Source organism: Colletes gigas, unplaced genomic scaffold (genome assembly GCF_013123115.1).
Source record: "Colletes gigas isolate AHSC1104 unplaced genomic scaffold, ASM1312311v1 Colletes_gigas_Sc00039, whole genome shotgun sequence".
Taxonomy (NCBI): Eukaryota; Metazoa; Arthropoda; class Insecta; order Hymenoptera; family Colletidae; genus Colletes; species Colletes gigas.
Window position 1 is genome coordinate 196,104 of NW_025106668.1, and position 27,989 is coordinate 224,092.

The 27,989-nt window shown below is 36.1% G+C and overlaps 1 protein-coding gene across 2 annotated transcripts; it reads left to right on the forward strand.

Moving 5' to 3' along the window:
- Window positions 1-12: 12 nt before the first annotated feature.
- Window positions 13-27,989, forward strand: LOC122402765. 2 transcript variants are annotated; one of them, XM_043405828.1, is made up of 7 exons: window positions 13-231; window positions 17,885-19,760; window positions 21,200-21,363; window positions 22,102-22,267; window positions 24,843-25,106; window positions 25,372-25,593; window positions 25,853-27,989. In XM_043405828.1, exons 2-7 carry the CDS (start codon window positions 18,069-18,071, stop codon window positions 26,303-26,305), a joined length of 2,961 nt encoding a protein of 986 aa, XP_043261763.1. In that variant the 5' UTR covers window positions 13-231; window positions 17,885-18,068; the 3' UTR covers window positions 26,306-27,989. The 2 variants fall into 2 exon arrangements, with proteins under 2 accessions (XP_043261763.1, XP_043261764.1); XM_043405829.1 differs by having other exon boundaries at window positions 22,102-22,195.

A 27,989-nucleotide genomic window follows, 5' to 3' on the forward strand; every position in this document is an offset into this window, starting at 1 on the left:
AGGCGCTTTCAATCGAAGTGGTTATGCACATGCAATAAAGAAAAAGCTCGCATTTTGTGACAACATTGAACGTCGATGTCGTAGTGGATATCGATCGAGGGGAAACGCACGTCTAAAAGCCGACGGAAGGATTCTATTCCAGTAAATCTTTTAGCGAGCTTAACGATTTTCGTCGGTCTATTTTTGCAAGAAACAAAAACACCGCCGGAGTACTGGGAACATCCCTCGTGGGTAAGTTGACAGTTCGGTCATTTTCGTTTACGGTCGAGTCTTTGTCGCTCGTGCTTTTCATTAATAATAATGCAAGAAAGTACAAACGGATAGATACTTTCTAGCTGACCCGAAAGTTTCCATAATGCTTCGGTATTGGTACAAATTTCTTTTCATTCGACGTAAACATTCAAAATTTATAATACGTTTAAAATGCTAATCGCTTTGCGTATTATTCGTGAAATATTTGAATATTCTCTTATTCGTTCGTAGATCCAAACGTAGTTTGTCTAGTTTTCGTAGCAAAGTAGAGATAAAATAATAAATTCTGAAATAGTGTACTTGTCCTAAACCAATTAGTTTGTGAGATATTCGACTGTTAGAGTATTATAATTTTAATCAATGAACTACCATATCGCGTGTATATCTCGTCGCCTTGGGATGTAAACAAACAGCTGACAGTTTTCAGCTCTACTTCAGAAGCTAAATACCGTAGATATTATTAATCTTAAGCTAGATTTACCTTAATACTTTTATTTATACTATTCATTACTCTATCGAATTCTGATATCAAGTGATTTAATCAAAGGTTTATTCACTTCTCAGAATATAGCATGAAAGATTGAAAAATCGAATAGGGCTATCTATACATTATGCACATCCCAACAATCCAATTAATTATTTATCTTTAGATTCTACAGTAGACAACTTAAATATTGGAATATATTTTCGATAGGAAGTAAATAATTAAAAAATTCTTTTTCGTTGTTCGTCGAAGCTTTGAATAATAAGTAAAGATGAAGTGTCTTTTTATCTAGATAGTTATCTTAACTTCAGTATTTGGGGTTAGATTTCTGTTCTCGATCAAACTTTTTTTTAGATGAGATTTCTAAAGCACCGAAAATTATAAAATTCATATTAGTTAGAATTCTTTACATACCGTCACAATAATTTGAGAATACTTTTTCCGTGCACTATTTTAATATTTAAAAATTAGGTAAGGAGTTTTTTAAAACATTTATTTTTCATTGCGAGCAGACCTCAATCGAATTTAAATCGCACGATCTCTTTTCTTTGAGGTAATTCAACTTTGATTTTCTATCGCTTAGCAAAGCACTCGTGGAAGGGTAACTATGCCGAGTCACGCATAAGCAAATTCTTGGAAGTAACATAAATAATTTTACATGTCTCCTTGAGTAAATTTCGTCTCATTCGTTTATGTTTTTAAACGACAACATAGATAATTACGTGATAGGAAGTTTTATACAAAAATATTCGTTTCACGGAAATGGTCGATCGAAGAACGAGACAGATATCGTGCGATTTTTTCTCGTTATCGGTAGACTGTTAGTCCTTACTTTTGTCTTCGATAAGGAACCAATCTGGTTGATACAAAGCGTGCGACTAAAAGAAAAACAATGTTCTTGTGATTTATCTGTTTTGCTTCTTTCAACCGTTCTTTAACATTCGATAATTTCCTTTGATCTAGATTTATTCACGAGAAGGGAAATGTCGTCAGTTTATATTTAAAACTACACTTTATCGATTACAATTGCAACGTGCTAAACATTCACGTGACTCGCGCGAACAAAATACGTGCGAATGAAAAATATGAAAAATTGATATTAGGAACATAGCGGGAATCTGATATCCATAAATTACATAAACATTTGTATACAGGGTGATCGGCCACCCGTGGGAAAAATTTTAATGGGAGGTTCTAGAGGCCAAAATAGGACGAAAATCAAGAATAACAACTTCTTGATTGAGGCTTCGTTAAAAAGTTACTAACGTTTAAAGTTCCGCCCATATTGAATTTTTTTCTAGAAAGTGGGTAGGATTTCGGGGGTACGTTTATTCACAAAAAATTATTGTAATTGACCCCTGTAACCGAAAATAATTTTTTCAGAACCATTTGAACAATTTGTTTTTCCCCGAAAAATTTCAGCTCCTACTCGAATTTTTTTCTCGAAACTGAGTAGGATTTCGGGGTACGTTTCTTCATCAAAAATTATTGTAATTGACCCCTGTAACCGAAAATAATTTTTTCAGAACCATTTGAAAAATTTGTTTTTCCCCGAAAAATTTCAGCCCCTACTCGAATTTTTTCCTCGAAACTGAGTAGGATTTCGGGGTATGTCTATTCACCAAAAATGCTTGTAATTGACCCCTGTAACTAAATATAATTTTTTTAGTACGATTTGAAATTTTTAATTTCGTCTAAAAATTTCAGTCCCCACTCGAATTTTTTTCTCGAAAGTGAGTAGGATTTTGGGGTTACGTCTAATGACCAAAAATGATTGCGATCGAGCCCCGTAACCAAGAATAATTTTCTCAAAAAGATTTGAAATTTTTTTAATTTAATTTTGTTAATAACTTTTTAAAGAAGCCTCAGTTATGAAATTGATATTCTTGATTTTCGTCTTATTTTTGCCTCTAGAATCTCCCATTAAAATTTTTCCCAGGGTTGGCCGAGCACCCTGTTATATGTATGATTACTAATAGCGAAATTATGATAAGGAGTTACGGGTGGAATCTTTATTCGAAGCTGTTCGATAGAATATGGAACTCGTGGGGTGGCGTTGAGAAAAAATCACAAGAAATGTTTGAGATTTCGAGAAATAAGAAATATCAAATGGTTGACGTACAATATTCGTCAACGAACAATTAAACGAAACTGAGATAATAGATTTTTGTTGTTAGCGGAGGGTTGTTAATGCCCCCTGTAGCCATTTTCTATAGCCGCCACTGTATTCTTGCATACATAATAGAGCTTTTTTACGAGCTTCACGGACTTTAAACGCGTAAAGTAGATGGAAACGAGAGGTTGATGCCCTTTCGATGTTGATTACAGACGTTGATCCGATATGCGATGCAATCGTAAAACTGATTATATTTTCAATAACCCGGATGTCACGTTAAAATTACACGATGATAGCGGTGCACCAATAATAGCATACTGACATTCGCGTGTCGGGCGCGACGAATAAACATGGCCTCTTACCGATCCATTCCGGCTAATTGCACGGAATAATAGCAATCTAAATATTTCATTGTACTACACTCTTATCGGGCGCAACAAAACGTGATGTAGAACTAGCGTAAATAATTAATCGCATCGATAAGTCTTCATTGTTTCGAAATTTCACACCCGTGATGCCTGACGTTGCGTTTGGTCGTTTCGCCATCGGATTATTCATTTCTCGTCCGCTTGTTTCACATTGTCTAATTTACGTTTACGTTAACATCAACAGCATCGTAGTTTCGTTCACGGTCGGGCAATGTTTATTCGCGGATAATTTAAAATTAATTTAAAAAATCCGTCGATGGATTTTAGTTCACGAACGAATTAAAAATATCGTTACTCGTAAATAAAATGTACCCTACTTTAGTTCCGTTTTGTCGCGTGCGATGTTACATCGCAATATTGTAAAATAATACAGGGTGTTAGGCCACCCCTGGGAAAAATTTTAATGGGAGATTCTAGAGGCCAAAATAAGACGAAAATCAAGAATACCAATTTGTTGATTTGGGGCTTCGTTAAAAAGTTATTAACGTTTAAAGTTCCGTCTGTGGATAGGCAATCTGCGAACAGTTGCGCACGCGCGTTAGTGGTTCTCACCCAGCATGAGAATCTCTACTTGGTGACGTATCGACAGTCTTACAGTTTTCTGAGTGAGGATCACTATCACGCGTACGCAGCTGTTCGCAGATTGCCGTTCTACAGATGGAACTTTAAACATCAATAACTTTTTAACGAAGTCTCAATCAACAAATTGTTATTCTTGATTTTCGTCTTATTTAGCCCTCTGGAATCTCCCATTAAAATTTTTCCCTGGGATGGCCGAACACCCTGTATATCTTACATAAAATCCCTTTAATTTAATAAAAGGATTGTACCCACTAAAATGAACGTAAAATTTATCGTGGTGATAATATATCCTAGTTGGACAATAGTGTCCAATGGCTACACGTTATAAAACGGTAGATAGGTTCCTAGAAAATGCCGTGTTGCGTGAAACCGTGTTATATGAGACCCACAGCCAGTATAAAAAGGGGGGTTACATTCCGAAAACTTATTAAAAACAAATATTTTTTTTAAATTTTACGTATAACACAAAAAAAATAAAAAAATATTATTTTAATTTAACGCAACCTTAATTCAACAAATTATAATTTCTTTATATATTTTCACGTAAAGCCTTAAATGTAAATTTTAAGGTAATTCAGTTTTTAAATATGTTAAGCAGAAATCATGTTATCCGGTGCTGGGGAAGTACGGTGTTGTACAAAGGTTTTCGCAGTTTTCTTTTCGTGTCAGAACGAAACCGTGTTTTAGGATGTCGTTTTGTAGGATGGCCACCTGTACTTGTAAAACAGCGCTAGTGTCGTTAGGAATGCTACGAAGCCAGGAGTACATAATTTAATTAGTTCCATTTTTCGTACTACAATTTGGATATCGAAAACATCTCCGTACATAGGAAGCTAACGCGGAAGTGAACGTGGTAATATTTATGATACGTACGTCCCTAACCTAGTATTGCAATTTGTTCCATAGTCATTGAAAGCTTTGTGAATATTGATACGCAGAATCTCTGCTGACGAACGAGCAAGTCGATCACATTTGGTGTACACGCGAATAGTGAATCTTTCCAGACGTTGTATATTGTTGATTAATCGCGAAATGGATCGCGATAAAGCAGGATCCTGCTTGTTGATTTTCCACCGACGGACCAAAGACGTGGGAATCGACCCGGGCGGTCGCCATGGCGACCCCCCTCGATCACCCACCTTAGGCGCTCCTGAATCGTCCTGTGCGTACACATTTTCCACATACACGCGCGTACACATGGTCCTCATGGCGCCACCGAAATGTATAACTCGTGACCTAATCTCTTTATCGCGATAGACTGTATTCCTACTTCCGTTACGCTTCTTACGTTATTGATTGTACTACCACTGAACTAAAAAGAAAAAAATTGGTACAACTGAAAAATAAATAATTATTTATGCAGTCAGTTTGCTTTTTGCCTAAACATTTTAAATTATAGGCTTGAAAATTACATAAACTTCATCATGATTTTCACTTATATTTAAAAATCGTTGTAAGGTTAAATTGGAGGTTCTTTTAGAGAATAATATGATAAAAACCTATTTTTTAAAATATAGAGGGTATTCGGCCATCTCTGGGAAAAATTGTAATGGGAGATTCTAGAGGCCAAAATAAGACGAAAATCAAGAATATCAATTTGTTGATTGAGGCTTCGTTAAAATGTTATTAAAAAATTAAATTAAAATTTTTCAAATCGTTCTGAAAAAATTATTTTTAGTTACAGAGATCAATTACAAGCATTTTTGCTGAATAGACATACCCCGAAATCCTACTCACTTTCGAGAAAAAAATTCGGGTAAGAGCTGAAATTTTTCGAGGAAAAAATATTTTTCAAATGGTTCTGAAAAAATTATTTTCGGTCACAGGGGTCAATTACAATAATTTTTGGTGAAGAGACCTACCCCCGAATTCCTACCCACTTTCTAGAAAAAAATTCGGATAGGAGTTGAAAGTTTTTGGGGAAGAAAAAATTTTTTAAATGGTTCTGAAAAAATTATTTTTGGTTGCAAGGGTCAATTACAATCATCTTTGGTGAGTACATATACCCCAAAAATCCTACGCACTTTTGAGAAAAAAATTCGGGTAAGAGCTGAAATTTTTCGAGGAAAAAATATTTTTCAAATGGTTCTGAAAAAATTATTTTTGGTTGCAAGGGTCAATTGCAATCATCTTTGGTGAATACATATACTCCAAAAATCCAACGTAATGTTGAGAAAAAAATTCGCGTAGGTGGACTTTAATTAATAATTTTTTAACGAAGCTTCGATCTACAAATTGGTATTCTTCGATATACTTGTGTTGAAATCGACATAAAATCGTGAAAATTTTTAAACTCGACTCGCACTGAAATTTTACACACATTAGAAATGTCATCATTTAAAAAGGTAAAAATAAATCGAGTGTGAAAAAGTAACTACCACCTCAGTGGACATTACGTATTTCGAAAAATTTGAAAAATTTGAAATCGTTAGGACAAACAGCAATTTGCAGATTAATAATAAAATCGCTTATTGAAATTGTGTTCTTTATTAATTAATATTGACCACCCTAAATTATCCACGTGGTGTGATCGTTATGAAAATACACGTAAATTAAATTTACCATGTCGTTTTTTTTTATCACAAACGAGCTCGACCGTATAAAAAAATTTGTTTATTCACGTTTTATAAAGTTCTTTAAGTTTCGTCTTAAAAATCCGTTTTTGACTATTGATATAGTCAATTTATAATATCCACTTAAAAATTGAATTTGCTCTATTATTAAATAGGATTTTTGGATCCTATAAAATCATTTCATAAGAATTTTATTGTATACCATTTTAACACCGTCTGTGCGCGCGTGTTTCTTTCTTGGTTCATCCAAATAACTTTAATGCCTTTGGGGAAAGCGGAAATGTGATAAATAACTCGTATTTTGCGATTACGCCTTGTAATTTTCCCAACATTTTCGTTGCCACGTGTGCTCTAACATTTTTCCTGCTGGAACAAAACTTGCACCGCGTGACCAAAGCTCGTCTTTTTTCTCATTATACCGACTTCAAATGGTCTAATCGTTCGCAATAAAACTCCGTTATTGTTTGATCGTGAGATAGCAGTATATAACGGATAATTCCTTCTATATCCCACTAAATACCAATAAAGCTTCCTGTGGGTGTGGTCCTTGTTTTCTTTACGCTACCAGTAACAATTCAGTTCACAAACGATTTGTCACATAGCGTATAAAAGAAGAATTAAGTATACAGTCGTGTTTTAATGATGATTATCGCGGCGATACCTACTGTTCGTATTTGTAAATTTTTTCAAGACGAAGATTAATTTGTACATTCCACTATATATTATATCACGGTGTTTTTTTACATTAATTTTTTTTGGATTATTTCCGAAGAGGGCTGAAATAAAAAAATGTTTGGAACGACCTTGCGATAATTTATTTTGCATGAAACTAATAATTCACATTTTTATTTATCAATTCTTTCGCTGATATTATTCCAAGCATATGACGACATCGTTATTGCGCGATCGGAACGAACACGTATTTTTTTTTATATTTTTGCAACTGTATGAAATAAAAAATAAATACGCGGAATTGGTTTATCGTAACCGTTTAAATATGCAAAGATTGCAGCAGTATTTGATTAAAAAAAAAAAATGGACAAGAGGGCATTTGTTACGTAAAGCGTTATAGCGAAAAAGAATTGTAGCAATTAATTCTAATAGTTCTCAAATTGATTCGCTTTTTAACACCGAAAGAACTTCAAGATGCGTATTTGCAAAATAATATTTGAATAGTAATTCTACGAGATTTTCAATTGAATCGTAATTTTAAATTACTTTTTACGTTTTTTTTTTTTTTATTGTACAGTGATGGAAGATAAAGGTAGTTGTTAGTTTATTGTTAGGCTAATAATAAGGTAAGTTGAATCAATAGCGATCGTGGACTCCAAGTACAAAGGCAGTTAAGAACTCATCGCGTGACGTTTAATAACGCCAGTTTCATTTCCCTTCCTGATAACCTTAAAGCTACGACCACACCTTGTAGGTGAAGGTCCGCGAGAAGTCAAAAGAAGAATCGATCGTCCATTTCATCGGAAAACATGCACCGTGCAGACCGTGGAACGAATTATAATCACACAATTTTTTTGGATGGCCCCGCTAAATTATTAACATTTAAAGGTAATTTCTTTATTTGCGATATTACATTAATTAGATTCTTCGTTTAAGTTTAAATTAGCTTTCACCGTATGGTATAATTCGCAGAGTTGGGCAAATTTTCTTTTGAATATTAAATGATAAACAACGAACGAAAATAAAATTTCAGTTTCAAGTAACTTTTTTTATTTAAAGAATGTCAATTTATACAGGGTGTTCGGCCACCCCTGGGAAAAATTTTAATGTCGGTTTCTAGAGACTAAAATAAGACGAAAATCAAGAATACCAATTTGTTGATGGAGGCTTTGTTAAAAAGTTATTAACGTTTAAAGTTTCGCCAGTACTGAATTTTTTTCTCGAAAATACACAGGATTTCGGGGGTATGTCTATTCACCAAGAATAATTGTAATTAACCCCCGTAACTAAATATATTTTTTTTAGTATGATTTGAAATTTTTTTTTGTCGAATTTAGGCACCTAATTAGATTTTCGGTAAGGAATTTTTTTCTAGAAAGTGGATAGGATTTCGGGGGTATGTCTATTCACCAAAAATGATTGCAATTGATCCCCTCAACCGAAAATAATTTTTCCAGAACGATTGGAAATTTGTTTTTGTCGAATTTAGGCACCTAATTAGATTTTCGGTAAGGAATTTTTTTCTAGAAAGTGGATAGGATTTCGGGGGTATGTCTATTCACCAAAAATGATTGTAATTGACCCCCTCAACCGAAAATAATTTTTCCAGAACGATTTGAAATGTTTTTTTTGTCGAATTTAGGAACCTAATTAGATTTTCGGTAAGGAATTTTTTTCTAGAAAGTGGATAGGATTTCGGGGGTATGTCTATTCACCAAAAATGATTGTAATTGACCCCCTCAACCGAAAATAATTTTTCCAGAACGATTGGAAATTTGTTTTTATCGAATTTAGGCACCTAATTAGATTTTCGGTAAGGAATTTTTTTCTAGAAAGTGGATAGGATTTCGGGGGTATGTCTATTCACCAAAAATGATTGCAATTGACCCCCGCAACCGAAAATAATTTTTTCAAAACGATTTCAAATCGTTGAATTTAATTGTTAATAACTTTTTAACGTAGCCTCCATCAAGAAATTGGTATTCTTGATTTTCGTCTTATTTTGGCTTCTAGAATTCCCCATTAAAATTTTTCGAGGTCATAGAAGACCGGAAACAAAAGAAAGATTTTGAATATTTCATAACGTTGTGTCTCTGTAAAAGCACTTTATTAATACAATTTTGAAAGATGTTCAATAAGTTCCTTGTACACCCGTGAACACCCTGTATAACGCTATAAGCAATTTATTTTGTATAAATACTGATGAATAAAAATTGAAAAAACATAAGATTGAATTATAGAAATCGGAATCTCTAAAAGAAATAATAAATTTTGACATTGGTTTTTCCGGTTCTTACTTAAAAACGTACGACACAATTGTCACAAATTGTCTTTGGAGCGATGACTTTCTCGAACAATTTATCCGGAAATGTATTCGATTTTGATGAGTTCGTTCAACTGTAATAAAACCGTCGATGTTAGAGTTGTGTTATATTTTTATTATAGAACACATATAAGGGATTTTTAAAGCATCGAAATTTGTACGAACAAAATTATAGTCCATTGTTATACATTTTTAATTTTAAATAATATATAATGAATCGTAATTTAATTGCTTCTTCTTTTACTCCAACTGCTTTTCGCTTAAATAATTATTCGAATGAAAATTTATTGAAATAATGGCCAACTCTGGCGATTCGTTATCACGAAAAATATTTGCCAGTGTGTTCACAAACGAAGTGGCCGGTTTAAGTGGTATTATTCGAAAGATTACACGTGCAAGCCAGATCTGTGTCATCAGATACTAAACGGTTTCTTTTCTTGCATACTATCTATCATTATTTTTCGTAGAGCGTACGACACGATTGGTTTGTCGATTGCAAAATAATGAGTGGATATACTGGTCGTATTTTAAATCGCTGGAAAGACAGTCGATTTTCGATTTCCACTCGAGAGGGATTTTCAAGCTTTAATTCCAACACCTCGTTAACGGATGACTCGATATATCGGCAATAAAATCTTCGATCTGATTATACGACGATTCAAACAAAATTCGTAGCATTACTCGTCTATATTTGCGTACGAATTTCAACGCTGATCCGCTAATGGAAATGCCTCTTGCTGGAAACTAGGATATAAAGGGTAAATGTAGCTGAGACCGGATTTCATCGATCGAGAGCATCATCGATACTGATAAAGCCATAAATCACTTGGTTTCACGCTTCTTTCGCATTTACGAAGGTCGCCAATTCACTGACCCAGTGACTTAGTTCTACGAACAATAGGATACTCCCAAACTTAAAATTTAAACTATAATATTCGAATATTCTGGAATAATTAATAAATTGTAATTTTAATGCATTATTAATAATATACACAACGTACAAGCATTTATAATTAAAGGACGATTCGAAGCGACAGGGCAAGACGAAGAATCAAAATTCCTTAATTAAACTATAATATTTGAATATTCTGGAATAATTAATAAATTATAGTTTTAATGTATTATTAATAATATACACAACGTACAAGCATTTATAATTAAAGGACGATTCGAAACGATAGGACAAGACGAAGAAAAAATATTCCTTAATTAAACTATAATGTTTCGAATATTCTGGAATAATTAATAAATTGTAATTTTAATGCATTATTAATAATATACACAACGTACAAGCATTTATAATTAAAGGACGATTCGAAACGATAGGACAAGACGAAGAATCAAAATTCCTTAATTAAACTATAATATTTGAATATTCTGGAATAATTAATAAATTACAGTTTTAATGCATTATTAATAATATACACAACGTACAAGCATTTATAATTAAAGGACGATTCGAAGCGACAGGGCAAGACGAAGAACCAAAATTCCTTAATTAAACTATAATATTTGAATATTCTGGAATAATTAATAAATTATTGTTTTAATGCATTATTAATAATATACACAACGTACAAGCATTTATAATTAAAGGACGATTCGAAGCGACAGGGCAAGACGAAGAAAAAAACTTCCTCGTGTAAAGAGAGATCGGAAAGTCTTTTATCATTTTGCAATCTGAGACTTGGTTTTCGAGATATATGCATTTAAAGATTACTGGTGCTGCTTCCGGCACGCGTTACTTATATGACAGTCAGAAACATAAGGCGCTACCAAACGTAACACTTTTATATCTCGAAAACGAAGCCTCGGATTACAAAGTGATAAAAGATTTTTCGATTTTTATTTGCACGAAGAATTTACAAGTTACAGGCTGTCCCATCGCTTTGAAACACTCCGTATACGGAGAATGGTACATTTTTTTAAATCTGCTTTCGCCATTTGAAATTTTTTTTTTTCGCCGTAAAAATTTAGGCAAGCCTTTGTCGATTTTTCGTAAAAGTACGTTTCTCATTTTTAATACATTTGTTCGACGTCCTACAGAAAAGTTCTTTAATACTTTTTTGTAAGTGCCCATGAGCTCTATTTTTGAAAAAAGTTTCAACAAAATACACTCACTATTATAGGAGTTATGGTCGTTTTAATATTGGACCAGTTTTATGAAGTTTTTCTCACTTTGCAGCGTCAAGGAACAACTTTTTCAATATTGTTAGAATTTCTGCATATTCTCCACTAAAATACGCGTTGTTTGCATTTCGAAAAATTAAAATCCTCCGATTCGTTCAGAAGTTATGACGTTTTAAAGATACGCATGAAGTTATATTTTCGGTAAGTAATTTTTTTCTCGAAAATGCGTACGATTTCGGGGGTATGTCTATTCACCAAAACTGATTGTAACTGACCCTTGCAACCGAAAATAATTTTTCTAAAACGATTTGAAATTTTTTCTTTTCGCCGAAAAATTCAGGCACCTACCCCCTTTTGTCGATTTTTCGTAAAAGTGCGTTTTTCATTTTTAATACATTTGTTCGACGTCCTACAGAAAAGTTCTTTAATACTTTTTTGTAAGTGCCCATGAGCTCTATTTTTGAAAAAAGTTTCAACAAAATACACTCACTATTATAGGAGTTATGGTCGTTTTAATATTGGACCAGTTTTATGAAGTTTTTCTCACTTTACAGTGTCAAGGAACAACTTTTTCAATATTGTTAGGATTTCTACATATTCTCCATTAAAATACGCGTTGTTTGCATTTCGGAAAATTAAAATCCTCCGATTCGTTCAGGAGTTATGACATTTTAAAGATTCGCATGAAATTTCACAGAAGCATTTCTGGCAGTTCCACCAGTACTGAATTTTTTTCTCGAAAATACACAGGATTTCGGGGATATGTCTATTCACCAAAAATAATTGTAATTGACCCCCTCAACCGAAAATAATTTTTCCAGAACGATTTGAAATTTTTTTTTTGTGAATTTAGGCACCTAATTAGATTTTCGGTAAGGAATTTTTTTCTAGAAAGTGGATAGGATTTCGGGGGTATGTCTATTCACCAAAAATAATTGTAATTGATCCCCTCAACCGAAAATAATTTTTCCAGAACGATTTGAAATTTTTTTTTGTCGAATTTAGGCACCTAATTACATATTCGGTAAGGAATTTTTTTCTCGAAAATACACAGGATTTCGGGGGTATGTCTATTCACCAAAAATAATTGTAATTGACCCCCTCAACCGAAAATAATTTTTCCAGAACGATTTGAAATTTTTTTTTGTCGAATTTAGGCACCTAATTAGATTTTCGGTAAAGAATTTTTTTCTCGAAAGTGGGTCGGATTTCGGGATATGTCTATTCACCAAAAATTCTCGTAATTGACCTCTGTAACTAAATATAATTTTTTCAGTATGATTTCAAATTTTTAATTTCGTCTGAAAATTTCAGTACCTACTCGAATTTTTTTCTCGAAAGCGGGTAGGATTTCGAGGGTACGTCTAATGACCAACAATGATTGTAATTGATCCCCGTAACCGAAAATAATTTTTTCAGAATGATTCGTAATTTTTTAATTTAATTTTGTTAATAACTTTTTAAAGAAGCCTCAGTTAAGAAATTGATATTCTTGATTTTCGTCTTATTTTGGCCTCTAGGATCTCCCATTAAAATTTTTCCCAGGAGTGGCCGAACACTTTGCACAATTTCGCGCCGTTAGACTCTGCGTCGATAATCAGACAACGGTCAGTGGATTTTCACATGTAACGCGCAATCTAGTAATTCGTATTATCATTTCTGGTATGTAATGTTCGTCGAAGCATTAATGACGTACACAGAAGCCAGTCAATGGCTATTTAACAGGTGATTCCTTATCGTTTTCCTAGCCGATGCTCCAAGCTGAAGTCGACCTTCTCGTATTTATATAAGCGATAATTGGTGTAATGTTTTAGGACGATACTCTTGCCCGCTGGCGATCAAAGTCGTTGAACGTGTTAGCTGCGTGCTGATTGAAATTCGACCTGTAGAAAAAGGCACTTCTGTAAAACGGTCACGGAGATAACGATGTATTTTATGTTCGGTCAATGTTTGCCAATCGAGCGTGGTTCGTTCGAGCTACGAGATAAAGCGAATTGTTTTAATATTGTAACGCAAATATTTTTTAATCCGATAAGACGTTTCGATCTGAGAGAAAATCTGGAATAGCATCCGGGAATACATACGTAGAGAATATTCAATATATTTTTATATTCAAATATGGAAACTCTTCGTTAATTCGTTTGCTCCAATAGGTTATTAATTATTGCATTTCGAATAAAGGTATCTTTGCGCGTTGCAAAGAATCAATCGTATATTTCTTTGCTACTTACTATATTGCTTACAATATATAAGTTTAACCTCTTCAGGGTCTATTTATTATTGACAGTAATTATAATTATAAAAAAAAAAAAAAAAACTAAAGGTCCACATATGTGGGCCAAGGGCGTGAAGAGGTTAAAGATAGAAATATACATTTACCTATATTTATCGTTCAACTTTAATGCATGTTTGTATATCCTTAGACAAAAAAATGTGTTTTATAATTATCTATTATTTTTTTTTGCACTTTATAATGTTTCAGGAAGTTTTCTCTTTTCAGACCCACCCCCCGTTTTATTTTTTCTTTTTACAGCTACAAGATTCACCGATCGAACGCTTTGCTTGTTTTAGCGTAGACTGTAAACGATTAGCGAATTTTAATCGCTAGATGACTAATACTAAATATTTTTTCCCCTTTCTTCGCCTATCTTTTAATTTGCTCACGCCGTTCAGTGTCGCATGCACATTCCTAAACCTAAACACGCATGCGCGCCTGCAAACAAGTCATTTCACATTACCTCTATGGTGAGTAGATATTTCTCTTCTGTTTTTTTTTTTCGTAGTTACCATACTAAAATGTAATTTCTTTTTTCTTTTACCGTAGCACTATCCAGCATATACTATTCTTTTGCTTGTTTACTTTGCATACTAGCAAGGTACACCCAATTTTTTTTCCCCGTTATATGTGTGTTTTGAAATATGTTTAGCGCTAGATTTACGGAAACCGTCAATTTCACGGGTGTCCGACGCCATATTTAAAATTGCAGAACGCGTGAATATTGTTTTTTAACAACTTATGTTGAATTTAATACATACTCTAATTAAAAGAAAAATCGTATTGCGAGGTAATCGTCAACATGAAAGGTACCAAATATACGTGCGATCAATGCCCGTAAATCTAGTGTTAAATAAATACTAAAATATGGCTTTCTATTTTCTTCTTGTATGTATGATTTCGAAGGTAAAAAGTTTGAACACCTGTCGTGAAAATTAATAATACGAGCGGGAACAGGTACAAACAAACGCTCTTGAAAGCAAACCGAAATTAAATTATTTTAAGATTTTTCCGAAATTTGTGAAACAGTAGTTGATTTGTTAATATTGCTTATTAAGATACGTCTTGTAAACCTTGAACGCTAGGTTTCATAATGTTTTTAGTTTTTAATTTTTTGGAAAATGGTTTTATCGATTTTAAGAATTATTTTATCACAACAATGCGAAACAGCCATTTATGTACACTCGAAGTGTAGACATTCTTGTCCTGGGTGTCAAAATATTCAGGCACGGTCCTGAATAAAAAATTTATTCCCATTGTTACATTCTATGGCTGTGATCTTCAATGCCTCGTGCAATTGGTCGTTGAACTTGTTTCAAAAGTTGCTCCTATCCCAATAGAATAAGAAATGCAACATTTCACTTGAACCAAGCTCACCTTTAGACAAAGCATTCACTATAGCAGCGTTTCCCATTTTGTGTGAACGAGTGTTTTATGAAGAATTGTAATTAACAAAATTTAAATTTATTTCTTTTTCGGTTTCCAATAACTCTATGAATTTCATACTCTCTCACATTCTCTGTGAATTCGATTTGTTTGATCTTCGGAGCAATAACACAACCATTGGTTTAAAGATTATGAATATTAGCCCTCGTAAAAATATAATCATTCTACCATAATGTTTTGGGAATGAATTCTGAAAACTACATTTTATAAGAGAAGTTCTTTTATGTAGTTTGTGACGATACTTGCCATCCTTAATATGATTAGTTAATAACTTGTTAGGTTCTCCCCTAAAGTATATCATGATAAGGGTCAGTATCAACAATTCTGGAGACATCATGTATTTTCAATCGTGTAGATGTTAATAATAGCAATATATATCTATTTCTATTCGTTTCATGATAACTTTGTATATTTTCTAGTATTTGTTTGATATTTACAGTAGTCACACCCTCAGTAAAATATGCAGGGTGTTCGGCCAACACTGGGGAAAAATTTTAATGGGAGATTCCAGAGGCCAAAATAAGACGAAAATCACGAGTACCAATTTGTTGATGGAGACATCGTTAAAAAGTTATTAACAATTAAATTCAAAAATTTCAAATCGTTTTGGAAAAATTATTTTCGGTTGCGGAGATCGATTACAATCATTTTTGGTGAACAAACATACCCCCGCAATCCTACCCACATTCTAGAAAAAAATTCGAGAAGGCGTGCAATTTTTTGACAGGAGAAAAAAAATTCAAATCGTTCTGGAAAAATTATTTTCTGTTGCGGGGGTCAATTACAATCAATTTTTATTAATACACATACCTCCAAAATCCTATCCGTTTTCTAGAAAAAAATTCGAGAAGGCGTGCAATTTTTCGACCGCAGAAAAAAAATTCAAATCGTTCTGGAAAAATTATCTTCTGTTGTGGGGGTCAATTACAATCAATTTTTATTAATACACATACCTCCAAAATCCTATCCGTTTTCTAGAAAAAAATTCGAGAAGGCATGCAATTTTTCGACCGGAGAAAAAAAATTCAAATCGTTCTGGAAAAATTATCTTCTGTTGTGGGGGTCAATTACAATCAAGTTTTATTAATACACATACCTCCAAAATCCTATCCGTTTTCTAGAAAAAAATTCGAGAAGGCGTGCAATTTTTCGACCGGGAAAAAAAAATTCAAATCGTTTTGGAAAAATTATTTTCTGTTGCGGGGGTCAATTACAATTAATTTTTATTAATACACATACCTCCAAAATCCTATCCGTTTTCTAGAAAAAAATTCGAGAAGGCGTGCAATTTTTCGACCGGGAAAAAAAAATTCAAATCGTTCTGGAAAAATTATTTTCTGTTGTGGGGGTCAATTACAATCAATTTTTATTAATACACATACCTCCAAAATCCTATCCGTTTTCTAGAAAAAAATTCGAGAAGGCGTGCAATTTTTCGACCGGGAAAAAAAAATTCAAATCGTTTTGGAAAAATTATCTTCGGTTGCGGGGATCGATTACAATCATTTTTGGTGAATAGACATTCCCCCGAAATCCTGCGCATTTTCAAGAAAAAAATTCAATACGAGAGTAAATTTTAACGTTAATAACTTTCTAACAAATCCTCCATCAACAAATTGATATTCTTGGTTTTCGTCTTATTTTGGCCTCTAGAATCCCCCATTAAAACTTTTCCTAGGGTTGGCCGTGCACCCTGTATGTAGGGAAAGAACTTTATAAATTGTTGACTAAATGGATCAAATTAAAAGAAAACCATCATGATCACACTGTTTAGAAGAACCTCTCTTCTAAAGTGTAGACTTCACACTATACTTTCAAAACACCTACGATAGAATTACAATTTTAAAACGTAATACACATTTAATCAGGAAACACTTTATATTTGGCAACTATTTCACGGACGCTATTGATTGGCAGGTAAGAGTTTCTAAAATAGTTTAGACATTTTTGTAACAAGGAAGACTTGCCAAAATCGTACTGCGTAAGATATTTTGTCTTATATTCCCCATCTGTTACTAACTTGTAAGCAAACGAATATTTCAAATTATAGCTTGACCTTTAAGCCACCCACGTACACAAATTACGTATTATGTACCTGTTAAACCTATTACCAAGAAGAAAATTAATGTGTTACGTGCCTTTTTATACACATATACTATAAAACACACATTGTAGAAAATATAATCAATTCTTCAAATGATACCTCCTTTTAAAGTAACCATCTTCGTCAATTTCAGAATATCGAATGGCACGAACTTATGGGACGACCTAATACATACGAGAGTGAAAAAGCTCGAGACGCAAGTCTTATTATATCCTGTAGAATCACATTCTAAAAAAATGACCACTAATAGCCAAACGCCTTGCATGTTGCAAGGTGAAAAGTGTTTCGTGATTAAAAAAGACTCGGGAAACGCTGCACTAACGAACAATCGTATTTACCACGTGACTCCCTTGTCCCAACCAAACGCAACAGATTTTTCGTATGCCCCGAAGGCTTGAAGATCGGTCGGTCATTTCGATTTATCTACCGAAATTACAATAATCTCGATACAACGGTTTCCTAATTCTGCAACGATATTAATGAGAAATTGTCCCCACAGGACAAGAAAGAAGACGAAGCGTGCATGCTGAGGCGACCGACGTTTAGTAGCCCATCCAAGATCGGCTGGGAAGTCCTTATGGTAGCTGAGGGGCGCGGACGATCCTTCCCGAGCGAGATCCGAGGGCTGAAGGGCTGGCCCCGTCGTTGGATCCACTCGGCCATCACCTATATTTAGAAGAACCATGACCGATAGAAACGAAAATGTTCTGCGCGAAAGGGAGGATGGATCGAACGGGGACACTGTATCGTACAAGTCTGCACGTAATTGGAACAACAACGACATTCCTAGCAACGGTTCGGCGAACGTGATCAAAAAGGACGAATTGAGCGCGAAGGATCGAAGCTACGATCATCAGAGGGATCAAAGGAATTCAAATTATCGAGGATTGAGGAAGGCCCCTATCGTCGGATGGCAAAATGGAAGCCCCACCGTATTTCCGAGCACACCGTGCCTCACGCCCGATCCAGACACCGTCGACGCGATCGATTTCTCCCGTTCCCACAGCATCGCCTCGTCCACGAAAAGTTCAGGGATCTGTCAGGACTCCGGCAACACCGAGGACCTCAGCAGCCTGGCCGACGAGAAACTGCTCCAATCCACTCCCGCCCGCACCATCGACAGAAGCGTGGAGTCCCTGTCGCCCGACAAAGACACCTTCCTGACTACCTCGCCGGAAATAGGTAGAAGCAAGGACCTCAGCTTGGGGGACGATTTGGAGGACAAGATCGATTTACTGAGCCCCGGGACCGACTGTACCGAGGACAGGCTACCGGCCACGCCTATCGATAACAGCTACCTGACCTCGCCGAATCTCACGATAGGGGCCAGCCCTACCAATAAAAGCGATTTGGACTGCCAAGCGGCGCACCCGTTCGATGGAAGCGACGTGCCGGTCGATCGAAACAAGAATCTCGAATCGAAAGCGATAATCACGTCGAACCCGGGTTATCGCGAGGACGACTCGAGGGATTCCATCGATTCCGACAGCGCGTTGGACTTGGAGGACGAGACGACCACGGCGATCAAAGACGCGCAAGGGAAGCCCAAAGTACCGGACGGCGGTTGGGGCTGGGTGGTCGTGTTGGCGTCCTTGGTAATTTCCATGATAGCGGACGGGGTATCGTTCAGTTTCGGCCTCCTCTACATCGAATTCCTTCACGAGTTCGGCGCGTCCAAGTCGAAGACGGCGTGGATCGGCTCGTTGTTCATGGCGGTGCCGTTGCTCTCGGGCCCCATCATGTCCGCCCTCGTCGATCGTTACGGATGCAGGAGCATGACCATAGTCGGCGGCCTGATATCGGGGTTCGGGTTCGTGTTGAGCTGCTTCAGCAACACCATCGAGGTAATGTACTTGACGTTCGGAGTCATAGCGGGTCTAGGTCTGGGTCTGTGCTACGTCACCGCGGTCGTGAGCATCGCTTATTGGTTCGACAAGAAGCGAACGTTAGCTGTAGGTCTCGGTGCATGCGGCACCGGTATCGGGACGTTCGTCTACGCGCCTATGACGACGTTCTTCATCGAGGAGTACGGCTGGCGTGGCACCTGCCTGCTTCTGGCAGGCACCTTCTTCAACATGATCGTTTGCGGTGCGGTGATGCGCGATCCCGAATGGTGGATCCTCGAGCAGCAGAAACAGAACGTCACCACGCCGAAAAAATCCATCACCAAGTCCGAGTGCGACAGGTCCACCGGCAGTCCCGTGGACGACTTCCCCGGTGTCGAGGAGCTCAGGAGGATGCTGAAGAACGACCACGCGCCCGAGTATTTGTTACAGATTCTCAGCACCACCACGGAGGATCCCCACGAAGCGAATGGCGACATCAAGTTCAGGAGCGTCGTTAATCTGCCCACGTTCGTCAAGCACAACGAGAAGGTGAGCTTGAACCGCGGGGACGCAGACGAGCGTAACACGGACCACGTAAAAAGGACAATGTTAAGTCCTAGAGGGGTTTACTGACCCAAGAGCGTACAGCATATGCTATACACCGTTGGAAAGGTCTCGCACAAGGCGAATCGACTGATACCATTTTTAACTTCGATACCAGATGGGATAATGTCGAAAAATGGCCTCAAAGTTCGAGATTTTGCGGTTTTGAACAAAAGAAACCGGTAGTAAAAGCCCATCCGGCCCGAGGGACCTCGGGTAGGCACCTGAGGAAAAACCGAGGGGTGTAAGCGATACTCTAGCAGATTGGAACGACAAATGTGCCCCACCACCTTCATTTCAGTGCTGTGTTGGGCCTGTGTTTGCCGCATGGGCCCCGTTCCAAATGCCCAGGGCGAAATCTCCAATGGATCCCGAAAACCCCTCTAGGACTTAACATTGTCCTTTTCAGCCCGACGTAGAAACAAGTATTTTTTCCGGTCAAATATAGCTTTATTTATCAAGTCGATACACTTTTCTCAGCGATGCTGTAACCGTTTTAACCCTTCCAAATAGCAGTAGAGATGACCTCCTCGTTCGATGGTAATCTCTGCCCTCCTAGCGAAATCTATCCAGAAACAACTAAGTTCTGTTTACATGTACCATGTATCGCTTTATAAGAAAGCAAAAAGAAAATAATAAAGATACAATAAACTGTCACAGCAGAGTAGTTAATTGTTCAGTGAACAATTTTTATCGACAGCTAACCTTTATACGTGATTATAAAGTTTGTTTCATTTACCTTTTTGCTAATAAAATTTTCGTTATATCGTTATTATACATTAATTAAAGATATATTGGGCTATTTAAAAGAACCGGAGAGCGCACCATTTTAGATTGCACTCGCTACGTTGTTTAATTGATACATAATTATTATACAATTACAGAACAAGGATTCCAAATATACACGTTTGGAAATTTTTCAAATTAACATAGTATAATTTTCATGCAATTCAGTTCCCCGCATTTACGCGATTGCGCTTAAAACAGAGAAATAAAAGATAATCTTGATCGATATTAGAGACCGTGAAATTCTCTATTTATTCAGGCGATAAAAAAAAAGGCAGACGTTGACATAATTCTAGTTTGGATGGTGAACGATCGTCTGTTTTACACGCGCGTAAAATTTGAAGGGCATTGGCCAAATCATTGTTAAGATATGACCGAGCCGTTGAAGGCGATAGGCTGCGGAAGATATAACAATAACTCGAGTAATAATAAAGATCGTTGTATGAAAATTGCACTGCGTTTACTTGACAAAAAGAACCCTTCCACTCGTGTGCGATAAGTTTTTATTTTATGAACTGGAGGTTGGATAAAATTAGAGACAAAGTTTCTACACGTGCAAAGAGAAAGTCATATAAAGTGTACATTTTCGAGAATTACAGGTGCCCGTGGAGGTATTGGAGCTACTTTCCAGTAATCCGAGGCTGTACAAGGTCATTCTGGAGAACTATCCCAATCTTCTAGCATGTAGAAGCTGTTCGGACAAAAATCTACACAATTCCGTGGGAGAGATTGGGAACAAGGGCGTCGTCACGATGTCAATGAGGTTGCAAACTTTGGTCCGCATTAATGGACATAACACATCACTCAAAAAGTCCTCCGGTCTAACTGAGAAAAACAAATTTCTTTTCAGACATTCCATTTTATTCGTCGACACGCTCTTCTTCAAGAGTGACACATTCGTTCCAACGCTCTTCTAACTTTTCGATACCCTTTGTGTAAAACGATTTGCCTTCGCTTTCAAAACAGAGCCTCAGTTTCGGCAATCGTATCTTCGTTTCAGCAAAATTTCTTCCCCTGGAGCATCTTTTTCGTCTCTGCAAAAAGCCAGTTATCTCTGAGGGGGTGGTACGGTGGGTGGGGAAGCAATTCGAAGCTTAATTCATCCAATTCAACCATTGTTTTCATCGGCTTGCGACACGGGGCATTGTCCTGGTGAAACAGCACTTTTTCCTATCATTTTTCGATCCAATAATACCATGTAATATTCACTATCGATAGTTTTGCCTTTCCGAAGTCCGCGAACATGTTTATATCTAAAAAAAACGGTCGACCTTTCGACCTACGTTTACTAAAGCTTTTTTACTCGGTACAGTGTATCCTATATACCATATAAATATTGAATGGTTTTTTTCTTTTTAACACCCTGTGTGTGTCGGACCGGGGACTTATCGAGTGATGTGTTACTGTTACGCTCGACTAATATTTCTATCGCCGTTGGAATTAAACAGTACGTAAAATTAGTGATCGCAAAGCTTTTAATTCAGTTTGTTTTCATTGGAAGGATCAAGCAAGCGAACGACGAACCGAAGGTTGACGATTCGCAAGTAGCAAGCAACGTTCACTCAGGATCTGTGTCCGGTCCCATAAAAAATCACGTAACTAGAAAGATATCTAAAAAAGAATCCGAAGAGGCTAATCCTTTATTAGGCAAAGAGTTCGAACATGCAGTTAGTATATCAGCAATACGATATCAGTTACTTTGAACGCAAAGAAGACACAGCGAGACATCTAAAATGACAATTAGTTTTTAACGATACAAGTTACGATATCTTCACAAAGAGGAATACATGTATATTGGAATAACCAAGCTTTCAAAGTGATATAAATTTTATTGCAAAAAAGCATTTACTCCTTTGAATTTTATAATACTTTTTCAAACGATGGAGTCTCCTCCAGTTTGTAGTTCCCCATATCATAGTGCGTCCATTAGAGTCAAACGTATTGAACTCTCTCACTGAGAATGCTACTCGTTCCAAAAAGTTAGAATCTATATCTAATACATTTTTTTTGCAAATTGTAATCGCCTCTTTTCTTATTAATAAAAGACTTCTCCCTCATTACCCTACCATGGAGGTTATCTTTACATAGAATTCCATTTGTTTATTAAAGTGTCTAAAGACAAATGCTGCTAACTTTGAACCACTCAGTCGTGGATCTTTTCTTATTTGCCCGACGACTGCTCTTTCTTTTCGAGTCGTTAACTTACCCGGGCCCCCTTTCCCTGGTTTATTTACAACCTCCCAATTTGTTTTAATACTTTTTATTATGCACTGTATCGTCCACTAACTCCTATTAACTAAATTCTCAATTTGCAAGCGAAATTTCCCTTCGATATGCAATTTATAAATTAATTTTCTCTCAGTTATTGAAAATGTCACATCAAGGCCGACTAAATACACCTGGAAAAACTTTTAATGGGAGATTCTAGACGCCAAAATAAAACGAAAATCAAGAATATCAATTTGTCGATTGAGGCTTCGTTAAAAAGTTATTAAAAAATTAAAATAAAAAATTTCAAACCATTCACGAAAAAATTATTATTGGTTAAAAGGATCAATTACAATCATTTTTGGTGAACACACATTCCTCCGAAATCCTACGCATTTTCGAGAAAAAAATTCAGGAAGATGGGCGAATTTGTCGACAAAATTAAAAATTTCAAATTGTTCTGGAAAAATTATTTTTGGTTACAAGGATCAATTACAATCATTTTTGGTGAACACACATTCCTCCGAAATCCTACGCATTTTCGAGAAAAAAATTCAGGAAGATGGGCGAATTTGTCGACAAAATTAAAAATTTCAAATTGTTCTGGAAAAATTATTTTTGGTTACAAGGATCAATTACAATCATTTTTGGTGAACACACATTCCTCCGAAATCCTACGCATTTTCGAGAAAAAAATTCAGGAAGATGGGCGAATTTGTCGACAAAATTAAAAATTTCAAATTGTTCTGGAAAAATTATTTTTGGTTACAAGGATCAATTACAATCATTTTTGGTGAACACACATTCCTCCGAAATCCTACGCATTTTCGAGAAAAAAATTCAGGAATATATGCGAATTTGTCTACAAAATTAAAAAATTTCAAATCGTTCTGAAAAAATTATTTTTGGTTACGAGGATCAATTACAATCATTTTTTGTGAACGCACATTCCTCCGAATTCCTACGCATTTTCGAGAAAAAAATTCAGGAAGATGGGCGAATTTGTCGACAAAATTAAAAATTTCAAATTGTTCTGGAAAAATTATTTTTGGTTACAAGGATCAATTACAATCATTTTTTGTGAACACACATTCCTCCGAAATCCTACGCATTTTCGAGAAAAAAATTCAGGAAGATGGGCGAATTTGTCGACAAAATTAAAAATTTCAAATTGTTCTGGAAAAATTATTTTTGGTTACAAGGATCAATTACAATCATTTTTGGTGAACACACATTCCTCCGAAATCCTACGCATTTTCGAGAAAAAAATTCAGGAATATATGCGAATTTGTCTACAAAATTAAAAAATTTCAAATCGTTCTGAAAAAATTATTTTTGGTTACGAGGATCAATTACAATCATTTTTTGTGAACGCACATTCCTCCGAATTCCTACGCATTTTCGAGAAAAAAATTCAGGAAGATGGGCGAATTTGTCGACAAAATTAAAAAATTATTTTTGGTTACAAAGATCAATTACAATCATTTTTGGTGAACGCGCACATTTCTTCGAATTTCTACGCACTTTCGAGAAAAAAATTCAGGAAGATGGGCGAATTTGTCGACAAAATTAAAAAATTTCAAACGGTTCTGAAAAAATTATTTTTGGTTACGAGGATCAATTACAATCATTTTTGGTGAACACACATTCCTTCGAAAATATACCGTGTGGTCGGAAATGTTATAACTTTTTAACGAAGCCTCAACCAACAAATCGGTATCCTTGATTTTCATCTTATTTTGGCCCCTAGACTCTCCCATTAAAATTTTTTCCAGGTGTGGTGGAACACCCTGTACATAAATAACTTCCTTTACCATTTCCTGATTTCAAGTTTAGTGAATCAGTTTCCAGCTTAAGTGGTTAAAATTACGTTTTTGTTACGTTGAAATATTTATTTTTCTTCAAATAAAGCTTGCATTCCTCTTCATAACAATATCGTAACATGCACCGTTAAATCGCAGATGTTAAAATCCGCTGAGACTCGCGGTACTTGATGCAAGGGCATGCTTTGATAAGTCTCTTAAATTCACTTAGATGGCCGAAGGACGAAAAGCAAAATCGGTGTCGAAACAACGGATTGGAGAACTAAACTGTGGTATCGTCAGAACGGACTCGCTTCCGTGGCTGAGGAGGCAATTTAACACGAACACTCACTATTTCAAAGACATCCGAGTCCACAGAAACTCTGTCATGTACCGAGGCGCTGCCCTAAACTTGCACAAGTATAGATTAAGGGCCAGTAGCTGCCCCGATATTTATAGGAATAGTATGACTACATTGGCGAAGGAAAACGAAGAGGTGAGGAAGAGGGATTTATTTTAGATTTGCTCGGATGTACCGTAACAATTATTAATCAATTCGACAACCATGAGCACTCACAGCTATCACTTACTATATTTATCATTGATATCATCTTGTGCTGCTGTAAGGAGCCAAGAATCTTTAAATTGCTCCTTTTATAGAGGGTTGGCCGCGAACAAAATGCTTTTTGTATAACGTAAAAGATCGAATGTAAGATTCGCCAGCCAAACTGTGCCGTTAATTCGTACATTCTCGTTTCCAGAAGTGGTACGGCGAGCTGTTGGACTTACTGAAGGGTATGATGGATTTCTCAATGTTCCTGGAGCTACACTTTTTATTGTTATCGCTGTCAACGATCTTGTTGTTTACTTGGTTTATCGTGCCTTATTTTTATCTCGCCGAACACCTTACTAGAAACAGTTATTCCGAATCCGACGCTGCGAATCTCCTTAGCATTATTGGCATCACCAATACGATAGGAATGGTACATTGGTTTTATTTCTCAACGTTAAAGCAATTTCTGAAATGGAAGAAAACGTTGGTCGTACCAGCAATAATCAATCGAAGTAATATCTTTGTAATTCATCCCTCTCCTTTTTTTTCTTTTTAAAGGGGGGTCGAGATACGGTTCTTTGACCGATTGCGACCAGCTTTTCCATTTATTTCAATAACTGCCCCGTAGCAAGACTAACGTTATTATTTTAATTCGAAGAGGGTTCCATTTAATTTCGCATTGTTTTTAGATCGGTCTCGGTTGGGCTGGAGATCAACCCTGGATGAACGTCAGCAAAACGTACACTTGGTGTCTAGTCGCTTGTGGTATAGCAACGATTCTAATGTCGATACTAACGCCTTATTACAATCTGTTGATGGCCGCTTCAGCGGCGTTCGGTCTCTTTTTCGCGAGCAACTTTAGCTTCACGCCGGTTATACTCGTGGAGCTGATACCATTGGAGAGATTCACCACTGCCTACGGCCTTAGTTTGTTGTGCCAAGGTATTGGAAATCTTCTTGGGCCGCCGCTGGCTGGCTGGTTATTCGATGTTACGAATTCGTGGGATCTGTCTTTCCACATGGCTGGTGGTTGGATCATTCTCTCCGGACTTTTGGTAGGGCTGATCCCTTACACGAAGAACCGAAAGATTTGGGGCAAAGGCCCGATGGAAATGGACCGTGACAAGGATTGTTTAGCTTAAATTCGTTATTAAGTTTAAAAAGAATAGACGATGAAATTGTTGGATCGATCTTTCTCCCTGTATTGATTATACAGCTGTAAACGTTTCAAAATTGTTACGGCGGCGGATTCAAACTATGAAACAAACGGTCGGGATTTGAGATGAATATAAAGGTACTTATGCTTCGTTTCGGTTCGATCTTTGATTGTTGATTGTTACGTTAATTTCCCTTTGATCCACGTGCAATTACGTAGTTACATTTTGTATACAGTGATAGTTTCAGTACTTATTGGTCAGTAACAATATTTACAAAATGTATCATACACTGAATGTACATATGTTGATAGTGTAGAGTTATTTAAATTTTAATATGATATAGTCAATTGTGTTTAGTACGTAGTAGAAGAGGCATAGAAATCGATTACTTTTGGAATTGCGCTATGAGAGCTAGAATCGCGATTACGGAATTGACAGGACTGAACGAAGAAACAATGAAATATGGAAACAGTTCAACGAATTTTTTACATAGTCGTATTACACGCTTCGAACAATTTACCTATCTATACAAGAATAATAAGTTGGAATCCTTATCGTTACTAAATCTCATTAGATATCGTGTATGACTAATTTTTTGTTTCATTAAATGAACAAAGCAATCTTATCTATCGGTTCAACGAAATTAGTGATTCGGGGTTTGATTAACACGCGCAATTCACATTATTTAAGCATCGAACGTTACAAAGATATATCCTCCGATAAAGTAGCGATATTGTGTACTATTTCTTTCGGACACTACGCTGTAACGTTACCCTAAATTTTTATATCAACGTGTTCACTTTCACGAGCCAGCAAACGACGTTTCCCTTCGAAATTTATTTTCTATCTAGTCATAAACGTATTCACGATTGAACGACGAACAGCTGCTTTGCTAACTATTCGCAAACGCTGACAGTATGCGTGCGCATCAATCATCATATTGTGTATTATCTTTACTTTGTGCTCATTATCAGTCATCAAAACGCGCGAAATCTGCGACTGACGCTGCTGCATCGTTGTTTCAACGTTAGGAAAACTTGAAACACAGTACGAGCGCGCGTGTCTGTGAAAACTAGTTAAGAAAGTAACCGATAACGAAAACAATTAGTAATCGATACAGTTCTAAACTTTTGCCTTATAATGTTCAATGGAAGTAACAAGTTGAAGAATCAAAACCTTACTCGTAACAATGTAAATGATGCAGTAACTTTTGCATTGTTGTAACGAAACGTCCTAACTGTGATTATATCCATTTTTAGGGGAAAAGAATTAGAAAGGTTTCGGGATTAGGCTGTACATCCGCGTAACGAGTATTCAGGACAGCTTAAACGTAAAACGGTATTATTAAAAATAGTGTATTACCGGTTTTCTTCAAGCTCGATGTTACCGAGTTGTATACACGGAATTACAAAAAACAGAAGAAAAGATTTTAGTCAATTTTTCGATACTTCTCTACAGATTTTTGAGGTATTTAAACATAGACAAATTTTATGGTACAGTTGAAACGCGATACAACTATAATAATCGTGACTTTACTGAAACATTTTCCGGTGTTCATGCTTTCGTATAAACGCTCTGTTTCTGAATACTTAAGAAGCCAATTAGAAATTACTTAATTACCTGCAATGCAGGGTGTTCGGCCATCCCTGGGAAAAATTTTAATGGGAGA